Below are 19,028 nucleotides of genomic sequence, written 5' to 3' on the forward strand. Positions count from 1 at the left end.
ATCTCTAAGAACACAGGCAACAAGTAACAGACTTCAATGGTCAACTCTACTCCAGAAATAAGAACAGAGGAAATTGGGAAGACGAGGGGGAACTGACAACAAAGAATCAAACTTTTTCTCAAACAGATGTCTGAACATAGATGACATTAGAACTCTGCCATTATATTTGGACACAATTGCCAAGAACTGGAGGAGCAGGTGGTGCTGGGAGAACTCTCGTGGACTGAAATGGTCTACAGAGCAACTGTGCCAATACTACACAGTAGCAATTTATTCCAGCACCTCTTTACTGAAAATGAACAACAAAACGTTAAATAAATCAACAATTGCTTATTGCTTAATATTTGGGATTATAGATTCTTTAGTTTATCAGTACCTTGCGGCCTTCCACTGTGCATTCCTTGTACATTTTCCATTACAGATACATTCTCTCCAAACCAATAAATTATATATATATATATATATATACATATGAAAATTATATATAATTTTCATATATATATGAAAATTAATGGATACATTATAGGGTTTTTTTGGGAGGGGAGGGAGAAGGTATAACCAAACATTTTTTGACATTTATCATAAAATAAAAGACTTCCTCTTTTCTTTCTCTTAAATGCCTAAATATAAATAATAAAGAACATTGTTATTTACAGTGATATAACTGATATATAACTCATAAAGACAATAAAGACAATAAATGATTGTGGGGGAACATCGACGTATGTACAAGATGTATTTACAGAAAAAAGAATATATACTTAAAATGGTATGTGGCCATTTCATTGTTTACATTTCTCTGCAGCATTTCGTATATATGTTTGATTTGTTGGATATTGCCACGGCTGGTAGGAATTCAGCCAGTACTGGAAAAGAGTGAGAACAGCCTTTGCTACGTCTCCAAGTGAAAGATGTGCACTTTTAGCCAGGCTTTCTAAATGCTTAAGGTGCCAATCCTTAGCTGGATTAAGATGAAAGAGCTGAGGGAAAATATGGACATGGTGGCAGCTTTGGGATCAAGAAATAAGAGGTAAAAGGAAACACATAAGACTGTTACCCAGAGTAGACCCACTGAAACAAATGAACTTAAGCCAATTGATTTCAATGGGTATACTCCAATGTTGGGCATCGCCTATATTGTTGGTTGTGCATTAATGGCGGGGTGAGATGGGATACAAAATAAGGATGCAGAGCTGGGTCTGCCATGCTCTTTCTTACGAGATAGGGTACTATTTGCCACAGGGGAGCATGAACTATATTCAGAATAGGAGTTCTTTATTTTGACTGCTGTTTCGTTCAGGACAAGTTTTTAGCAAACATTAAGTGGGAGACGGGAGACTACACCTAATAAACACATGATGATGGTGCTAAGCTTGAATGCATTAGAACAGAGTGCCCTGAGAATTGAAGTTGCTTTTTAAAAAAATATTAATAATAATAGCAGCTTTTTCTAGAGCTTGCTTTGATGGGTCAGAAATTCTTGCTCATTACCACAGCTGTTGTCTAAGCGTTTCATTTATTTCCTCATGTTTCTCTGTCATAGATGCAGCATTGCTGCAGATGTGCAAATGAGCCATTGCCGATTAATAACCCAGATGGAATGTTCCAAAATAAACTTTTAACACAATACATTTAACTGTAAACAAGTAACGAGAGACCAAACAATTAACAAGAGACCGAAGTTCATGTATATATGAACTAACAGGAAGCTTTATGCTGATCAGAATGTTTTTTTGACCTCTGTTTGTGCCCTCTGTTCTTACACACTTCCTCCAGCATCTGCATGACTGTCACTGGCCAGTGGTCAGCGATGATTGGATTTGAAGTTCCATGACTCCTGGATGGCTGCAAGATTCCCATCCCTGTCTTAAGCCACTCTGTATACAGTGGAACCTCAGTTTTCGAACGTGATCCGTTCCAGGAGACCGTTAAGACTTCCAAAACGTTCAAAAACCAAAAACTCAATGCAAAAGAGTCAATACAACAGGGAAACTCAAAACGGAAGCCGCCTTGGAAGTTCGACTTCTGAGGCTCGTACAGAAGCATTTACTTCTGGGTTTTGGATGTTCTGAAATGTTTGTCAACAGAGACTTTCGAAACCCGAGGTTCCGCTGTATTGTCTTAGGTTTGTAATGGCGAGATTTTTTTTTAAAGTCTAAAAGGCCTTACCACCAGTTTTTCATTGAACTTAAGCTACTTCAAAAAATTGTGCCTAAATTTTAAACCACTTGAATCAGCTGATCACTGCTGGCTTTTCTCTTTTTTAGATTTCAATGGCTGTGGGCCCCTTAGGAATCACAACAACTGGGAAAAAGCTGTTTTAAAACAGATTCTTTTGTACTGTTCCCATTTTGGAAATCTATGACCTCATGTGCTTCAGAGAACAGAGCTTTAAGAACAGAACAGAGAGAAGCTACTACATTTCAGAGTACTGTTGTTAACGTACAGCACATTCCAGGTATTTTTAAAGCAAAGGTATGTGGTGAAATATAGGTAACCCATTTTTACTTAGGTGCATGGAAGTATTACCAATCCCCTCATCGTCTAACCACTTAAAATCAGATGTAGTACTTTGTACACAAGACTGTTTTCAGAAGAACTTAGAGATCTAGCAAAAGACACCTAATTCTCAGCAGCCTTTCTGTGATTTGGTTATAAACATCCGCTTCACAAATATTTTACTCATTCATAGGTGTTTGCTCTCGTTAACTAAGTGATATTTCCAAAATGCAAAATAATAGTAAATGAAAGGGCCACCTTAAAATGCATAGATACTCCCCTTCCATTTTAGCTACTGACTTTCTCATCTCTTTAATCCATTCTTTCCAGAATTTCTCTAGTAACTATTAATTAATTATATTATTGCACAGCAGCTAATGACAGATGCTTGAGCATAGCTGAGGATATATTGTCAATAAAGAAACAATGATAAAACTGGTGCATAAGAATGAGACCTACTTTCTATATTGTAGTTGCAGATAGAATGAACAACAAAATGCATTTGCACTGACATTTTAAATTGATAATTCCTCTACCACGGCATTCAAATCCATGATAGTGCATATGGACCTTGGAAATGCTGACCTCAGCTGTAGCAAATAACTTTTTATTTTATTTTACATCAATAAAATGTCAGCATAAGAGATGTAATAACCGTTCTGAATGCTTGCTACTTTTGGCGGAACTCTTTAACTTTTATCACCTTGCCAGGGGAAAGTCACATTTAGCTTTTACTTTAAAATATCCTTTGGTAATGTATCACCAAATATATTTTATATATCATATATACTCAGACTTACCCTCCAAGATATTATTACAATACTGGGATAATATTAAACCCTTATACTCTTTCCCCACTTTTATGATTTTAACAGGCAGTTTCTAGTGGCGACATATCAGCTGCAGCAGGGTGCTAAATGGAGAAATGTGACAGCTCCTTGCCTAGATAGGAGCTTAACAGAGCAGTGTGAGATCCAGCAACCTTTATCAACAATGACGCTAGCCAGCAGAAAGGGACAAAAGGTAATAAAAGTATGTGCTATTTCTTCTTCGGTTTTTGGATGGGCTGATGTACCACATTCAGTTTTCATCTTGCAGTAGTCTGCACAACATATTTCGAGAAATCATGAATGTTCAGCATTAAAGGGAGTGGGTAGGTACACAAAACATCATGTAACTGGTAACATTTTCTGGACTTGCAGGGGTGCACTGCACCACAGAATAATGGTAAAATCCTGTACAGTCGTGCACTAAGAGGTTTTCTGATTGCCCTGCCTTTTTCCCTGGGAAAATTCACTATTTAGCGCTGAATTGTCAATCGCTGGAAAACCCGATGAATTTTACTCCATTTCAGAGGAAAGACTGGGTGGGGGTGGGAAGTGGCAAGACAAGCAAAAGTCTGCACAAGTCGGAAGAGTGAATTTAGTTAGGATCAAAACTGACATGGGTGAAGAACGAGGTCCAGTGATTTCCCTTTCTGTTATGTGACAAAATGGAGCAAAACAAACACAGCTAAAAGGAAGACAAGTACAATGAAGAAATCTATTGGGAATATTAATGAGAAGTCTGCAGCTTCTATTGATGTCTTTTTAACTGCACAGTATTGTACTCAGTCCAAACATTGAGGTCTCACATCAGCTGCTCTGTAAAGTGGATTAAAGCTGATCCGTTTTCAATTTAACCTCTTCTCTCAGATCCACACAGTTGCAGGGCCTAACTCACACTAGAGCTCAAAACTGAAGTAGTAGCTCATCTTAATACATGTGAAACCTTAGGAAGTGGAATAAAGATGAATGCGGAAGGTATGCATTTCCAAGGCCAGTGGCAGGGTTTAGGTTTAATGTTGGGGATTGGTAAAAAATCTCCTTCTTTCTGCCTCTTACTGTTATATTTTTGTGACTTATTTGACCAATGCAGTGTAACTTTTATAGCCATGTAATGTTTTGAGCTGGCTTAGGAGACTGTGTAGGGTTTCTGGGTAACAGAGCAATGCTTTCTCTTGCCTTGAGAAAACAAGATTTTCACCAGTAAAGGAAGATAATACTGCTGAATCCCAGGGTGCCAGGAAGCTAATGCTAGAAAACATTCCCTTGTTAGGTTCTGAACCAGCAGCCAATACTCAGCAAAGCACTTAAACATGCGCCTGAAGTCAGTATGATGAAATGGAAACTTCAAGCTTGTGTTCATGTAAATTACATTGCAGGAAAGTTGTTTCAATGGTTTTCCCCCTGTAATATAACTTAATCAACAGTTACAACATGATTCTAAATAGCTTTATGCAGAAGTAAATCCTACTGATTAAGTTTCTCCAGGTACATAGGATTAGGACTGCAGCCTTAGACTACGCTGCACTCAAGTTACATTATCCAGATTAGGCTCTCTGGGAGTTGCAAAGATCTCAGCCTCATACATCAGTGTTAACTGAACTCAAAGGACTAGTTACGAACTGTGAACAGATTTGTTTTTCCTAACCCTCTCCTGAGAGGCAATGTCAGCACAACCAACCTTATTTTTCATTCACAAAAATGAATGAAAATACCACCTTCGGTCACCAGTCTGTGCTGCACAAACTGAGATGTATAAAGGCTAGGACTGTCATTCTGACCCAAACTCAGGTCCAACAAGGGGCTGTTGGCTTGTAAAGTGAGAAGTTGAAATAACTCTATTCCTGGTGCCTAAGGACCAAACTAGATGGGATACCTATTTGTTTAAACGAGAGACTGCCTCACTCACACATAAAATCAGGGTAAGAGGCCCACATTTTAAGGATAAAATGGAGGGGAGGCCTACCTGCAGCATATCCCCATACAACCGGCCCTATCCCCAGCTCTTTTACCCTCAGTTGAGTTCTGAGGAATATGTTTGGCTAGGTGAAAAGTGATGTGGGGAGATGATCCCCTTTTGCACTCCCCTTTTCTCTAAAAATAGGGTCTTGAGTAGCTCACCTTCTAGGTGACAGGGGCAAAAAAGTCATTTGATTGATTAGTGGCATAATGTATCTAACAAAATGCATGCTTGACAAATGTACCATTTTTGCCTTACAGATACTTAGATGAAAACCAATACAGATCAACACTTTCCTTCTATTTTACTAAATGTTTAGCCTTTCCCCGCCAGACCTCTCATTCTAGCTCATTTGGGTTTCATCTTGTATGTAAGTTGGCAGTTTTGGCCTCAATCCAAATCTAACCAAAGTTAAGCATGTTTAAGTCCCAATGATTGCAAAGGAAGAGATACCGCCCCCAGTAGAAGAGACATTTGTTTTCCAGTTTGAACATAAAAAAATGTTACCCATTTGAAGTGCACCAGATTTCACTCCGTGGTAGGGGTACAGATACAGGTTCAAAATGACTGTGGTTTTATCATTGGCATTTTAATTCCCCACACTATGAGTCACCCTCTTTTTTTTTTGTTTGGTTACAAAAGCTGGTCTAATATTTTACCCAGGAACTGCAACCAACTTACCTTGGGCACAATGCAGCAGGGCGTTCTTCTGTATAAACCACACTGGAATAAATAGGAGTTGGTCAAAAGGCCTGATATATATAGTTCCCATTTATTTCAAAGTTGGTTGCATAGGAGGACTTCCCTGCTGGATTATGGTGCATTTACTTTTTGTGACCAAGCAAGCCTGAACTTGTGTTTCAAAGAAACACGATTACAAAATATTATAGAGGTTCAGGGAGATTCTTGGCTGATTATATTAAACTTAAAGCCCACAGTATTTCTGTCAAATATTTAATATAGCTTTACGTCTTTTGGTATTGACCTGTCGTAAACAATGGCATAACATTTGGATCTACCATTTCCTTCTAGGCTCCCAAAGCAAACCGTGGTCCTGTGAGAGAGCAGACAAAACCCAACTCATATAAGGTAAGGAAATAACCACCTCTTATAAAAGAAAGGCGTATGCTTTGTTCTTTAGGTAGCTATGCCACTACAGAACGTTTTTGATTAGGGGCTACAGCAAGCAAACACAGGGACTGTTGCAGTTCTTGCAAGTTGTACAGCCAGTCGCCACTAATGCAATGCACAAAGTAAATAAGGGGACCGGGTTGTGGGCAGAGGTTGTGGGGAAGATATAACCCAGAATGTTAGAGACTTCTGCGAAATACTGTGGAACAGCAATCACTTGTAACTTTTACAAAACTTGCTCTCAACATAACATAACATAAAGGCACCATTGATATCGTTCTCATTTTTGAAATACTGTAAAAAAATTGCTACATATGGCACATAACACTTTTTGTATATACATTATATATTTAATTTATAAAAGTTTTTTTCCTGTTTTGTCTTTTTTAATCCTAATAGCGGAACTGCTAAAATAAAATAAATTGTTTTTAATTTAAAGGTGGAGTACTTCAATATATAAAATAAAGTTTTACATGTGAATCTATGTGGGTTGGTTTTTTTTTTAAGTGTTTCTCTCTCTCTCTCTCTCTCTCTCTCTCTCTCTCTCTCTCTTTTATACAGCGATGGGATCTTGGTTAGCTATTACACTGGACAATCTTGCTTGCAATTCTTCCTGTGTTGAGAACCGACTGTTTTGGGTAGTCCTGGTGTCAGCCAGTCGATATGCAGTAGCTGATTCTAGGTCGACTGTTATGGGGTTTTGTATGCTCAGAAAAGGTGTATCTTCCCCTATCCTCTCATCTTCTGTTTCACTCTCTGAGCTACTGTTCTCACAGCTTGTGTCGGTGTTCATTTCCAACCTATTGGAAATATGGCCATTGGGCTTTGTTCTTTTGGCCCTCCGACTGTTGACTAGTTTTTTGGGGGGCTCTTGCGTCGGTTCATACTCTTGTGTGGTTTCGTATTCCTCGTCCTCCACTATCCTCAGCGGACTTGGTGGCAGGCTGCCGCTTTCATGCGCGGGGTTGTGGTGGTAAGAGGAGTTGAACTGTTGCATGTGGTGCTCGTATTTTTCCCGTAACCGGGGTGGGGTCACCAGAAGGAGAGGCCTCTCCTCTTCTATAAACGGGCTGACTGCCACAGAAGGGACAGACATTGTTAAACTGGAGACTTGTGGAGACATTTCTGAGGCAGGCGACTTTGGAGAACTTGGAGTATGGAAATCTACGGGTGACATGCGAGCTGGTGTTGTCATAGCAGATACGTACCTAAAGAAGTACAGATAAAATTGAGCTGGAGAAGAATTAAGTGAAAGAACAAAAATGTGACAGCATTAAAAAAATAATTTCTTGGAGGTTCCCAAGCCATTTGGATTCTTGATGCACAGCCTGCCAAATTGCTAGTAATATTGAATTACATTAGTGGGGCCGCAGTGATACACTTCTTCATTTTCTAAAAATAAAATAAAATACTTGCATTCCTAAACTCCAAATCTGTACAGTGCTTGAGACAAAACTGATTAGCATGTATAATTAAATTTTATATATTAATGTTCCTCATTTTCACAAGTTTTCATGAAAATGAATAGCAACCCATGATGAAATATAGATAACATCTCCAGCGATATTCATTTCCATCAGCTTTCGAGAAGAGAAAATTTAATCTTTAGCGCTGAAAGATTTCAAGGCTGGGAAGGGCAAATTGGTTGTATGGATGTCAAAGGAATTTCAAGGTTTTACACCAAGGATCTTCATCATGGTGCTCATTTACATATGAATTCAGAAAGCATTCAAGGCTAAGTTTAAGAATAGTAGCACAATGGAAGCACTCTTCCCAGTTAATTAATCTACTGTAAGGCCCTGCAGCATTTCAGGCATTTCTATATGATCACATTTATATGATTTAGTTATGTATCTATCATTATTGATTTATTTCCTCCATGTGTGTCTTCCATTTGCTGTGCTACACTGGGTATGAGTCATGGGAGTATATTCCAGATACAGTCATACTTCGGGTTACAGACGCTTCAAGTTGCGTTTTCTCAGGTTACGGACGCGCCGAAACCCGGAAGTACTGGAATGGGTTACTTCCAGGTTTTGGTGGTCGCGCATGCGCAGAAGCACTAAATTGTGCTTTGCGCAGAAGTGTCGAATCACAACCCGCATGTGCACAGATGTGCCGCTGCGGGTTGCGAACGTGCCTCCCGCACGGAACACGTTCGCAACCCGAGCGTTCAGTGTAATTGCTTTCCAGAAAGGAAGTTAACAGAGACCTCCTGGGGAAGAATCAAGTGGGCCCTACTCTGATAATAAATAGTCACATAAACAATAATTCTATATTCCACATTTCTCTTAATAGGAATTGATGCATGTTAAATATATGGTTGAACTGAGGCAACTACGTGACTATGACATCAATTAGTGGTATCTAAGTGAGTGGAGTTTTCTTCTCCCGAAACCTCAACTGAGGGTAGGGAAGATGCATTCAACCTGCTTTTTGTATCTTTTGCTCTTTGAAAGAGGCTGAGAATAAATCAACTGAAATTTCTTATCAAAATAAGGAGAAGGGGATAGGCTGTGTATTTCTGTTATAGTTTAAGCACATCTCTCTCTCACACACATGGTGCATCAGGTTGGAGGTTGGAAAAAGCAGACCAGATTCCTAGTAGGAACCCTTTCCTGGTTATTCTGATTTCCTGGCTATCTTGCTTTATTCACAGACTACTTTGGCTGCATCTGTACTTAAGCTCCACTTTCCTCCTAAAAAGCCACTCCAAAAGACATTGTGCCATGGGAGGGATCAACATCTTTGGCTAATTATTCAGAAGATCATAAAATCCCCTTGTAAAGAAGTCTGCTCTCAGCTTAGAGTCTCTCCCCCTCCCATCTATCACTGAGTTTTAAATTTGAGATGAATAAACAAACATACAATAAAAAAACCTAAGGATTTTCTTGAAAGACTGAAAAAGCAGTTTTAAAAATGAACTCATTTCTGCCGGCTTGTATCCCAGATAGTCACACCTTTCGAATTATTGGCTGTAGGTACCTCTCACTGTGTGGTGAATCGCGGTAGGAGTCGGGTGTCTCTCGTGCATGCCTGAGAAAACTATTACATTCCCGTGGCCCTCCAATGCCATTGAGACGCCCTCGGGGGCCTGACGGACTTGCATGGCGGCTGTTCTCAACTGAGGAGCTCACAAGCACAGAATGGCTTTCGGAGATTATGCTTTCGGTCCGACCGTTGCTCCAACTAATAAAAAGCCGTTGGGAAGAACAGAAGAGAATATTTTAAAATTTAACACTGGAAAGAGAAAACTACGTAATGCATGATCCAGGAGTGTGCATAGAGGTAAAGTTTTTCTAATGCTGCTTATTAAGAAGATAATTCTTTAAAAAACTACTATGTACACAAAATGGGGCATACCCTGAAACTTTCAGCCTTCAACTGACATAGTCTTCAAGATTTTACTGTCATACAAAGGAACAAATGGTATCGCTCTGTGTCAAGGAAATTATATAAACAAATAAGAAATTATATGCTCTGAATAAATTATGAAGTTCACTATAAGCGTATTTACTTGGAATTTATTCGGAATATCACTAACGGTCTTGCACATCCTCATTAAAACCTAATTGTTGGATACACAAACCACAGATAAGAGGGGAAAGGGTTGCTGTGGGAGAGAGGGGGGATACTGTAGCTTAAAGCTAAAGGGACCCCTGACCATTAGGTCCAGTCGCGGACGACTCTGGGGTTGAGGCGCTTATCTTGCTTTACTGGCCGAGGGAGCCAGCGTTTGTCCGCAGACAGCTTCCAAATCATGTGGCCAGCATGACTAAGCCGCTTCTGGTGAACCAGAGCAGTGCATGGAAACGCCATTTACCTTCCCACCAGAGTAGTACCTATTTATCTACTTGCATTTTGACGTGCTTTCGAACTGCTAGGTTGGCAGGAGCAGGGACCGAGCAACGGGAGCTCACCCCGTTGTGGGGATTCGAACCGCCGACCTTCTGATCGGCAAGCCCTAGGCTCTGTGGTTTAACCCACAGCCCCACCCACATCCACTATACTGTAGCTTACCTCTTCTCAAATAAAATCACTGGAGAGGAATACACACATTTCAAAACAGTAAATTAAACAAAATAAGAGCAAATGGTTTTTAAAATAGGCTACAGAGCTGAATAGCCTGGCTAGCGTCCACCAGATTTTTTTATTTCTTTAAAGGCAAGATGAAGACACTTGGACGTGAGTGTGTTCATCTAGCCTTGAGCGGTAAACTGTGGCAACACCTACAGTATCTATACAGGGTTACCCAGGAGTAAATTGCACAGGACTTATTCCCAAGTAAGTGGGCTTTGCCATCATACAAAGTAATAAATGGCCAGACCTTCACAACCAGTGACCCACCAAGCTGAACTGCCTACCCACTCCCTGTATGGTAGGGTCCAAGGGGATTTTGGGGCCACTAATAGTTTTCTGTATGTCTGACACTAGAAAAACAGGGTTGTCAAGCACATGGCAAGCAGCTAAATATGGTTGGTGGGAGATGTTCAGTTCTGTGGGTCACACATTGGGCAGGAATTACACTGCTCAACATTGTTCTAATCAGAGGCATAATTGAGAATTAGGCATAGCTTAATTCCACACAACAACTTAATAGCAGTGAATCTATTATTCAAAGGAATAATTGCAACATCCCAGGAACAAAAAAATTGATTACCTTGTTACTTTGATTACCTTGTTACTCATATGATGTATTAAAGGTAAAGGTAAAGGGACCCCTGACCATTAGGTCCAGTCGTGGCCGACTCTGGGGTTGCAGCGCTCATCTCGCTTTATTGGCTGAGGGAGCCAGCGTACAGCTTCCGGGTCATGTGGCCAGCATGACTAAGCCGCTTCTGGCGAACCAGAGCAGCGCACGGAAACGCCGTTCACCTTCCCGCCGGAGCGATATCTATCTATCTATTTTACTGTATTTTTGGTTTTTATGGAAGCCGCCCAGAGTGGCTGGGGAGGCCCAGCCAGATGGGCGGGGTATAAATAAATAATAATAATTATTATTATTATTATTATTATTATATTATTATTATTATTATTATTATTATTATTATTATTATTATTATTATCTACTTGCACTTTGACGTGCTTTCGAACTGCTAGGTTGGCAGGAGCAGGGACTGAGCAATTGGAGCTCACCCTGTCGCAGGGATTCGAACCGCCGACCTTCTGATCGGCAAGTCCTAGGCTCTGTGGTTTAACCCACAGTGTCACCCGCATCCTATGATGTATTAGCCATTAACAATAATAGTGTGATCAAGGTGTGAGATTACTGCAACACAGAGTTTTCCAAACTTTTCACATTGGTGACACACTTTTTGGACATGCATCATTTCGAGATACATTAATTCAGTTTTACAAACAAACCAGAGGTTAAACTAACCCCTTTCCAGCCCCGGGATGGGCGCAGGGAGTGTTTGTGTGATACACCTATGCACTGCAGCCGACACACTAACCTGTGACGACAGACAGTTTGGAAAGCTCTTCTGCAAGAGACATGGACTCTAAAATCATGGAAGGTTGACACTTGCTTTAGCCCTTCCCCTCAGCCAACAAAAGCTGCTTTTTAATATGGTTTAAAAGAATATGTGAATATTTCAGCAACCAGTAAAAAGTCTCTGTAATCAAAGATTGGTTGCAATCACCGGAAAGGTCCAACATGGTTAAAAGTTTACCAAGATGTACCTTTTCTTAAAAATAATAAAAAAACCTTGCAGGTTATATTTCAGCCTCCTACCTGTGACTAGGTGTCTGGGTGACCGTTGTGGAATGGTGAGTCGTTGAGGTATAGTGGCTTGTAGAAAATGATGTCTCTGTTTCTCTCTCCACAGCATGCTCACTGGATATTACATTTTTTGATACATATTGCTAAATAAAAGGGAGACATAACTCATATTTATAAGCACAACTCATACATCATGGATGGGATTTACCCAACTAGTCCTTTAAATGGAAGGGCTTCTACTTGTGTAACTGGCCTTTCTCCTCTCCCTTGTGGCCTCCCACCAGTGGCTTGTGTGTGTGTGTCAGGAGAACCCTATATATTTGGGTCTGGCAAGTTAATGTGCTTGAATACTCCCACTGAGACCTCAGGAGGTTTTTAATAAAGAATGGGGAAAGGATTGACAGAAAACTTGTACAGTGGTACCTCGGATTACTTATGCTTCAGGTTACAGACTCCGCTAACCCAGAAATAGTGCTTCAGGTTAAGAACTTTGCTTCAGGATAAGAACAGAAATTGTGCTCTGGCGGTGCGGTGGCAGCAGGAGGCCCCATTAGCTAAAGTGGTGCTTCAGGTTAAGAACAGTTTCAGGTTAAGAACGGACCTCTGGAACAAATTAACCCGAGGTACCACTGTAGTAAAAATTTGAACTATGGATTGACAAAGGATTTATAAAAATAAGAGTTATGAAAGAGATGCAGAGGGGAAAATCATTACATTAAGATCCACAATGGAGGGCGGGGAGGGAAGTCAAAAGGGATTATATGTTTATGTATTTAATTCACTTGTTTATGTAAAATAGAAAACACAAAAATAAAATTTATGAATACTCCCACTGAAACTCCCTCCATCTTACAAACTAGTTCATCAGGGAGAAAGGTTTAGCTATCTAAAATTACAACACTAAAGGTGCTTTCTGATAACAGCACATCAGGCCAGAATATGGACTGGCTTTCTCCTAATGCTCTGGCTAACCAAGGGTAGACTTCTGAGTAGGGGCTATGGATATGTTTTGACTTCCCTTTTCAAATACTTTCTCTCTCCACCCATAACAACTAAAAAATAATAATATGCTGGTCCCCTGAATTTCAGTGGTGAGGCGGCAATCTGTTCTTAAGTTCTTTGTGAAGTGTGTTAGGGGCAGCATAAATTTCCTGTATTTTTACAAACTAGTCTTTCAAAATATTTAGTTTGGCCATCATTTGGGGACTTTATAGGAACAATAGAGTCTGAATTCTGGCCTATTTTTTCCTAATGGCTCAAAAGGCAATTGACAGAAGAAATAGTTCGCCTATGTGGTGCCTAAGTAACAGGCATAGTTTGTCTACAAATTGGCTCTCTCAGGGAATGATGCAATATGAGGAATATCTGCATTGTTTAAACACAGAGAACAGGTGAAATCCTTTGTCCGCTGGAATTGATGGCAAAACTCTTATTGACTGCAAAGATCCTTAGGATTACCCCCAAGGTAGCTCTGGTTCATCTGTAAAATGTACTGCTAGCTGAGTGCTATTTTGGTTCTGTTCAGGAGTTCACCCCATTCTTTTATCTTTAATCCATAAATCAGGTTTTTTGGCTAGTAGGCCATGGACTGCATTCAACTCTCATTGTCATTTTTTTTTTAGCCCTTTCCTTAGCGTGGCACCTGTCAAATGAGGTGGTGCCCTGCATGTCTAATCTTGCAAGCACCTCTCCACTTCGGTTCTGGCCAGCAGACATTGCTCCTTTCCAACCTGAGAATGTCTGAAAAAGCTCTTCAGTAGCAGTGGATTGGAAGCTGCTTCTCCTTTTGCCAGCAGGCATGGATTAGGAGAAATCACATTGTTAATGATATTTATGCACTCAGCTTAAGCACTGTGTGTACATTGAGTAACAAAGCCAGTAGCTCCTCCATATTCATGAAACACTTTCTTGGGAGTAAATTTGGGCTCTAAAGACATCTTGGAAACATTATGAGGGCAGAACCTCCACTGAAATGAACATGAAGAAGAAGAGTTTGGATTTGATATCCCGCTTTTTCACTACCCTAAGGAGTCTCAAAGCGGCTAACAGTCTCCTTTCCCTTCTTCCCCCACAACTAACACTCTGTGAGGTGAGTGGGGCTGAGAGACTACAGAGAAGTGTGACTAGCCCAAGGTCACCCAGCAGCTGCAGGTGGAGGAGCAGGGAAGCGAACCCGATTCACCAGATTACGAGTCCACTGCTCTTAACCACTACACCACGCTGGCAATATTTTACATGAGCTATGTATGACCAAAGGCAGCTCTTTTACTTGTAACAAAGTGATGGCAGGCAAAAGAACTGCAACAAAATCTTATCTACTTTCACAGAGAACCAAGGGCACGGTTGCTCTTGTGATTAAGAAAGTGAATGAATGAATGAATGTGGGATCCACACAAGATATGGCACATCCTTTGCTTCAACCATGGGAATATTCCCGCTCACATGGATTCCATTTTGTGAGAACAAACATTTTTGTAGCCTACCTCTTAGGCAGATGGTTCAACCCAAGTTGGCAGTGCTCAGTATTATTTTGATGTTGATATTCTGTGTCCTTAAGATGGCTTTCAAAGTAAAATTCCACGTACAAAACCAGAAAGGGTGCCTACAAAAATACCCTGCTTCTAACTTCAGGTGACTGTTGTTGTCTGGACAAGGTACATGGTTCATGATTGCTTTTTTGTGGACAATCTGTGCAGAAGGATGTCTTTACACTACTGTGCTGATAAAATCTAATTCGTATGATTTCATATAGAAGAACTACCAGGATTTGAATTCTCTATAACTTTAATTTATGTAACTTCAATTATGCATTTGCCCAGAAAAAGAAAGTCTGTAAATTAGAATTATTCTGAGTTACATTCATAAGAGCCAACTCCTAGGGGCGTAGGGTCTCTTCGGCATCCTCCACAAAATATTTGAGGAGGCTGAGCCCCCACCAAAAGTTAATGGGCATTGTTATTCAGATGGTGTGCATGTGCCACATCTTGTGATTGATTATACAGGGTGGGGCTTACCTGGCCTCCCGCATATTTTATTCAGGTTGGCACACCAGTTACATTGGAAAACACTCTTACAATTGCTTTTTTAGGTGGTCGTGGTAGAATAACAAGTTATTTGGGTGGGGGGAGAGAAGCATGCTTATCATTTCTATCTGATAACTGATTAAATGGCTCTCAAATAAAAACTGGTGATGAAGTGATGAGTTACACTTCGCGGTGCCACTTGTGCAAAACTTACATTCACCAGTTGGACATTTTCTGGTGGCGGGTGAGGGTGGTGAGGCCCATTGGCCATATTGACTCTATGGTTGCGCTCAGATCGAAGGCCTTGCCGGAGGCGGTCGTGCAACTTTTTCCGCTGTTTCCTGCATTTTAAATAAAGAACAGCTTTAATAGTCAAACGAACAAAGCAGTTCTGCTCTGCAACCATATCTGACCAGCACATTCCCATACATGGATTATCTGAACGACAAGAAACTGCAAGAGATCTGTATGACGTGAAGACTTCAGGACTTCCAGAACTCTGTCAGGCTTATGAGGAGAGAAGATTTATCGGGAAAAGATGTTCTACCTTCCAAAATGAATTGCCTTTCTGAAACTTTCACAGTCGGTTGCTCTTTTGAGATCAAAGGGGGATGACAGCCATGGATTTCAATTGAGAAGCAAGACCCTATGATATATATGTTATATGTCCACGTTCACCCTTGTTTCTTCGTCTCTACCCAAAATGTGCACTTCATATGTTTTGAGAGGTGCTTGGCATAATGCACAAGGGCTTTCTATGGAGTATGATCATGTTTCTTCCCTTGTCAGTGTGCCTATGACTTTAATAGGTGGGCTCTAGGAAACTCAGGTGGCAGAATGGGTCAGTGTATCTGGTTGTTAACCCACACAGGGATGGCTGTGGGCAGGATTCTGCACTGCAGGGAGTTGGCCTGGATGCCCCTCTGGGTCCCTTAGAATTCAGTGACAACAATGCTCTTATCTCTTATCTTTACAGGAGAGCACCATTCCCAACAGCAGCTAGTTTCTTGTACAGTTATCTAGGTGCAGAGGCCCTTGCAAGGCTTTATTCTGAATTCATGTGCATCTTACCACTTTTCTGAAATAACCTGGTTATCCTGATGCCTGCCTGCAATGTAATATACAGCCGTGGACATGTACTGACTTTAGCTGTGCAAAGAGAAGAAAAGAAACTCTTTTTGTACAGCAGCCATATATTTTAAAAATGTAAGCTGTTTTGAAATGCTTTTAAATAAAGTAAAATCAAAAGGTTGTAATTCTTATGTTTTTAAGGTATGAACTTTGTTCAGAAAGATGCAACTGTGTTTTACTGAGCTTTTCCCCTAGCTCTGCTGCCACAGAAAGTGCTGAATCACTCGCTGGCCTGTGCTGAACTATAGATGGGAGGAGGATACTGCATCAACTGCAAATTCACCTGAGTCAAGGGATACAGCCACAGCAAAGAAATCTGCTTTATTATATAATATTATAGTGTATGTTTATATTGGTTTGACTCTGCACATGAAGGTTAACTCTCTCTCGCGTTCCCTTGATTAAGAATAGGTGTTCTCATAGCAGGAAATGACTGAATGATCCCTCACTAAAACCTTTACTAGCTGCAAAATAAGTGTATGGGTTTTTCTTATTTAAATTTCATTAATAGGAAAGTGTAGTGGCATTTCCAGTGGCAATGTTAATAAAGTGATAAGGTGACATCACATAACACTGACTCTTCCAAAATGTTCCATCTGTACAGCAGTTAATTCAATGAAGAGGCACCAGTGCTAGGAACAGAATGCGCATTTAGCTTTTGCAATCCTTTTTTTCTTTTCTGTTTCCCTTTAGTGATTTGCTTTTGTGTTTTTTTGGTTAGTGAGTGCCCTTCATGTGCAGAAAAAAAAATGGCCCATTTCCAATACAGAGATGAAACAGAATTACCTACCCTCAGCAAGTAAACCTAAGGATGGATAGCTCTAAGAATAAGCAATTCTTATTCCAATATGCTTTAAATCCCGATATTTCTCTAAGAACGAAGTGCACCTCCAATTTTAGTTCACAAACAAGTGTGGCTCTGTCATCAGATTAGGAAACACTGCAATTACATCATGGCCCATTTTGCTTGTAAAATTTAGCCAGCCCATGGCTTAGCATGAGCAAACGAGCAGGTTCTCAGAATGAAGTTCACAGCTGCAGTGCTCTTCCCCTAGTCCAGCTGCTGTCATGCAATTTAGGCTTAGGGTTATGTCCAGACTGGGTGTATTTGCAAATGTCAAGAGGCACAATAAATAGATCAGAGTAACCATGGGTCAGGTGTACAATACAAGACACAGCTCTGGAGTCATTTTTGTTTGAAGTAATAAATCTTAATCTAATAAGGTTTTCGTGCAGGTATGTCCAAAGTTCATTTTGGGGGCCTAATTTGGCACGCCGGTTGGTTTAATCTGGCCCCTGTGGCAGTTTATTTCCTGGGGTCAAATCCTAAAAAATACTCAACAACTTCAATCCTAAAAAAAAGGTGAACAACTTTGGTTGGCCCTCATGGCCCTTCATTTCATCAAATCTGGCCCTCTTTGAAAAAAGTTTGGACACCACTGAAGGCTGCCAATTCATGGGGTGACAGATCAATTACCTATCAACATGCATTTTGACTTTCATTATTAACATACTGAGCTAGTATATTAAAGTGTGGATGAGATTTTTGGATTTAAACCTGGTTCAAGAGTCATCCTACAGCATGATTAAGAACTTTCTAACTTAATGAATTTTAATTCTGAAGCCCTACAGAACAGATGGGACACTTAGGCAGTTATCTCAGTGGGTCATAAGTTAGATTAAAAAAAATCTAAGGGATCGTCTCCTTATAGACAAACAATCCCAGTAACTACCTGCCTTGTTGGTAGTAGCAACTGCCCTGTGGAACGCCCTCCCATCAGATGTCAAGGAAATAAACAACTATCTGACTTTCAGAAGACATCTGAAGGCAGCCTTCTGCCCAGAGTGGCTGGGGCAACTCATTCAGATGGGTGGCATAATTAATAATAATAATAATAATAATAATAATAATAATAATAATAGTCTTCTAAGGGGTCATCTCCATCAGAATTTTTTTTTGTGATTATACAATATAGCACACTCCAGCTTCACTATAAGGTTGCAAATAAATTCTTGAGTTTATTTAGCTGCTTAATCTTGCATCAACAGTTGCAAGCACATTTCTTAGCCTTTTGTTTTGACAGGGTCCCGATCCCTCAGTGATAAACACAAATATAGAAAGGAAGAGGAAAGTTTACTTGGTTTTGCAGTAGGCCACAACACACATGATTCCAACTACTAGGAGAGCAATGCAGATGCCAGTTATGGTCAACACCCTTTTCTGGTAGAGTTCCTCAGCTTCTAGAAAGGGGCAAAAAGGATAAGGTTACAAAATGTACACTAGATAATAAAAGACAGAGCAACCAATGCCACAAACAATTATTTTACAATCTCACGCAGTGAAATCAATGGCACAATCACCATACAAAATTTAAGTTTAGAAATTAAGATCCAAATGCAATACTAGGGATGGAGGAATATGCAGTTTAAAATAAATATAATTCAAATTAATTTGTACTTGTAGTTCAAAAATTCTGTTTTTAAACATAATTTTAATAAAAAATTAGAAAAACAAAAAAGTACACAAAATAAAATGCACTGATATAACAACAATGCATGTAGTGTAGAAACAGGTTTTTCCTCTTTGCAAAGACAGCTGGATGAAGATAACTTTACAGCAATCTCTCGCCCGAACCCAACAATTTTCTCCCCCCCTTTCTTCTTTGGCATTTTAAGACTCACTGCTGCTTTTTTGGTATTAACTTAGATCACAGCAATCTTTACATGAGAAAAGTTAC

At 40.0% G+C, this 19,028-nt stretch overlaps 1 protein-coding gene and 1 long non-coding RNA gene across 9 annotated transcripts in view; one reads left to right on the plus strand and one right to left on the minus strand.

The window, feature by feature from the left end:
* LOC310835229 overlaps positions 1–6,891 on the plus strand; it is a 47,701-nt gene extending 40,810 nt beyond the window's left edge. The window contains exon 3 of one of the 2 annotated variants that reach the window (XR_014559435.1): positions 3,375–6,891. This is a non-coding gene — a long non-coding RNA (uncharacterized lncRNA). Of the gene's footprint in view, positions 1–2,267 lie in introns of both variants that reach the window. The other variant, XR_014559436.1, reaches the window with a different exon arrangement.
* A 48-nt stretch (positions 6,892–6,939) lies between these two features.
* The window catches only part of NRG1 (neuregulin 1), a 505,915-nt gene continuing 493,826 nt past the window's right edge, over positions 6,940–19,028 (minus strand). For all 7 annotated transcript variants that reach the window (XM_083718891.1, XM_083718889.1, XM_083718892.1 and 4 more), the window contains 5 exons: positions 18,429–18,531; positions 15,374–15,500; positions 12,149–12,279; positions 9,400–9,603; positions 6,940–7,622 (listed from right to left, as the gene is read on the minus strand). In XM_083718891.1, coding sequence (XP_083575017.1) covers positions 6,968–7,622; positions 9,400–9,603; positions 12,149–12,279; positions 15,374–15,500; positions 18,429–18,531 — 1,220 coding nt within the window. In that variant the 3' untranslated portion in view covers positions 6,940–6,967. The remainder of the gene's footprint in view (positions 7,623–9,399; positions 9,604–12,148; positions 12,280–15,373; positions 15,501–18,428; positions 18,532–19,028) is intronic.

This window comes from Podarcis gaigeae, assembly GCF_964106915.1.
Source record: "Podarcis gaigeae genome assembly, chromosome: 17".
Lineage (NCBI taxonomy): Eukaryota > Metazoa > Chordata > Lepidosauria > Squamata > Lacertidae > Podarcis > Podarcis gaigeae.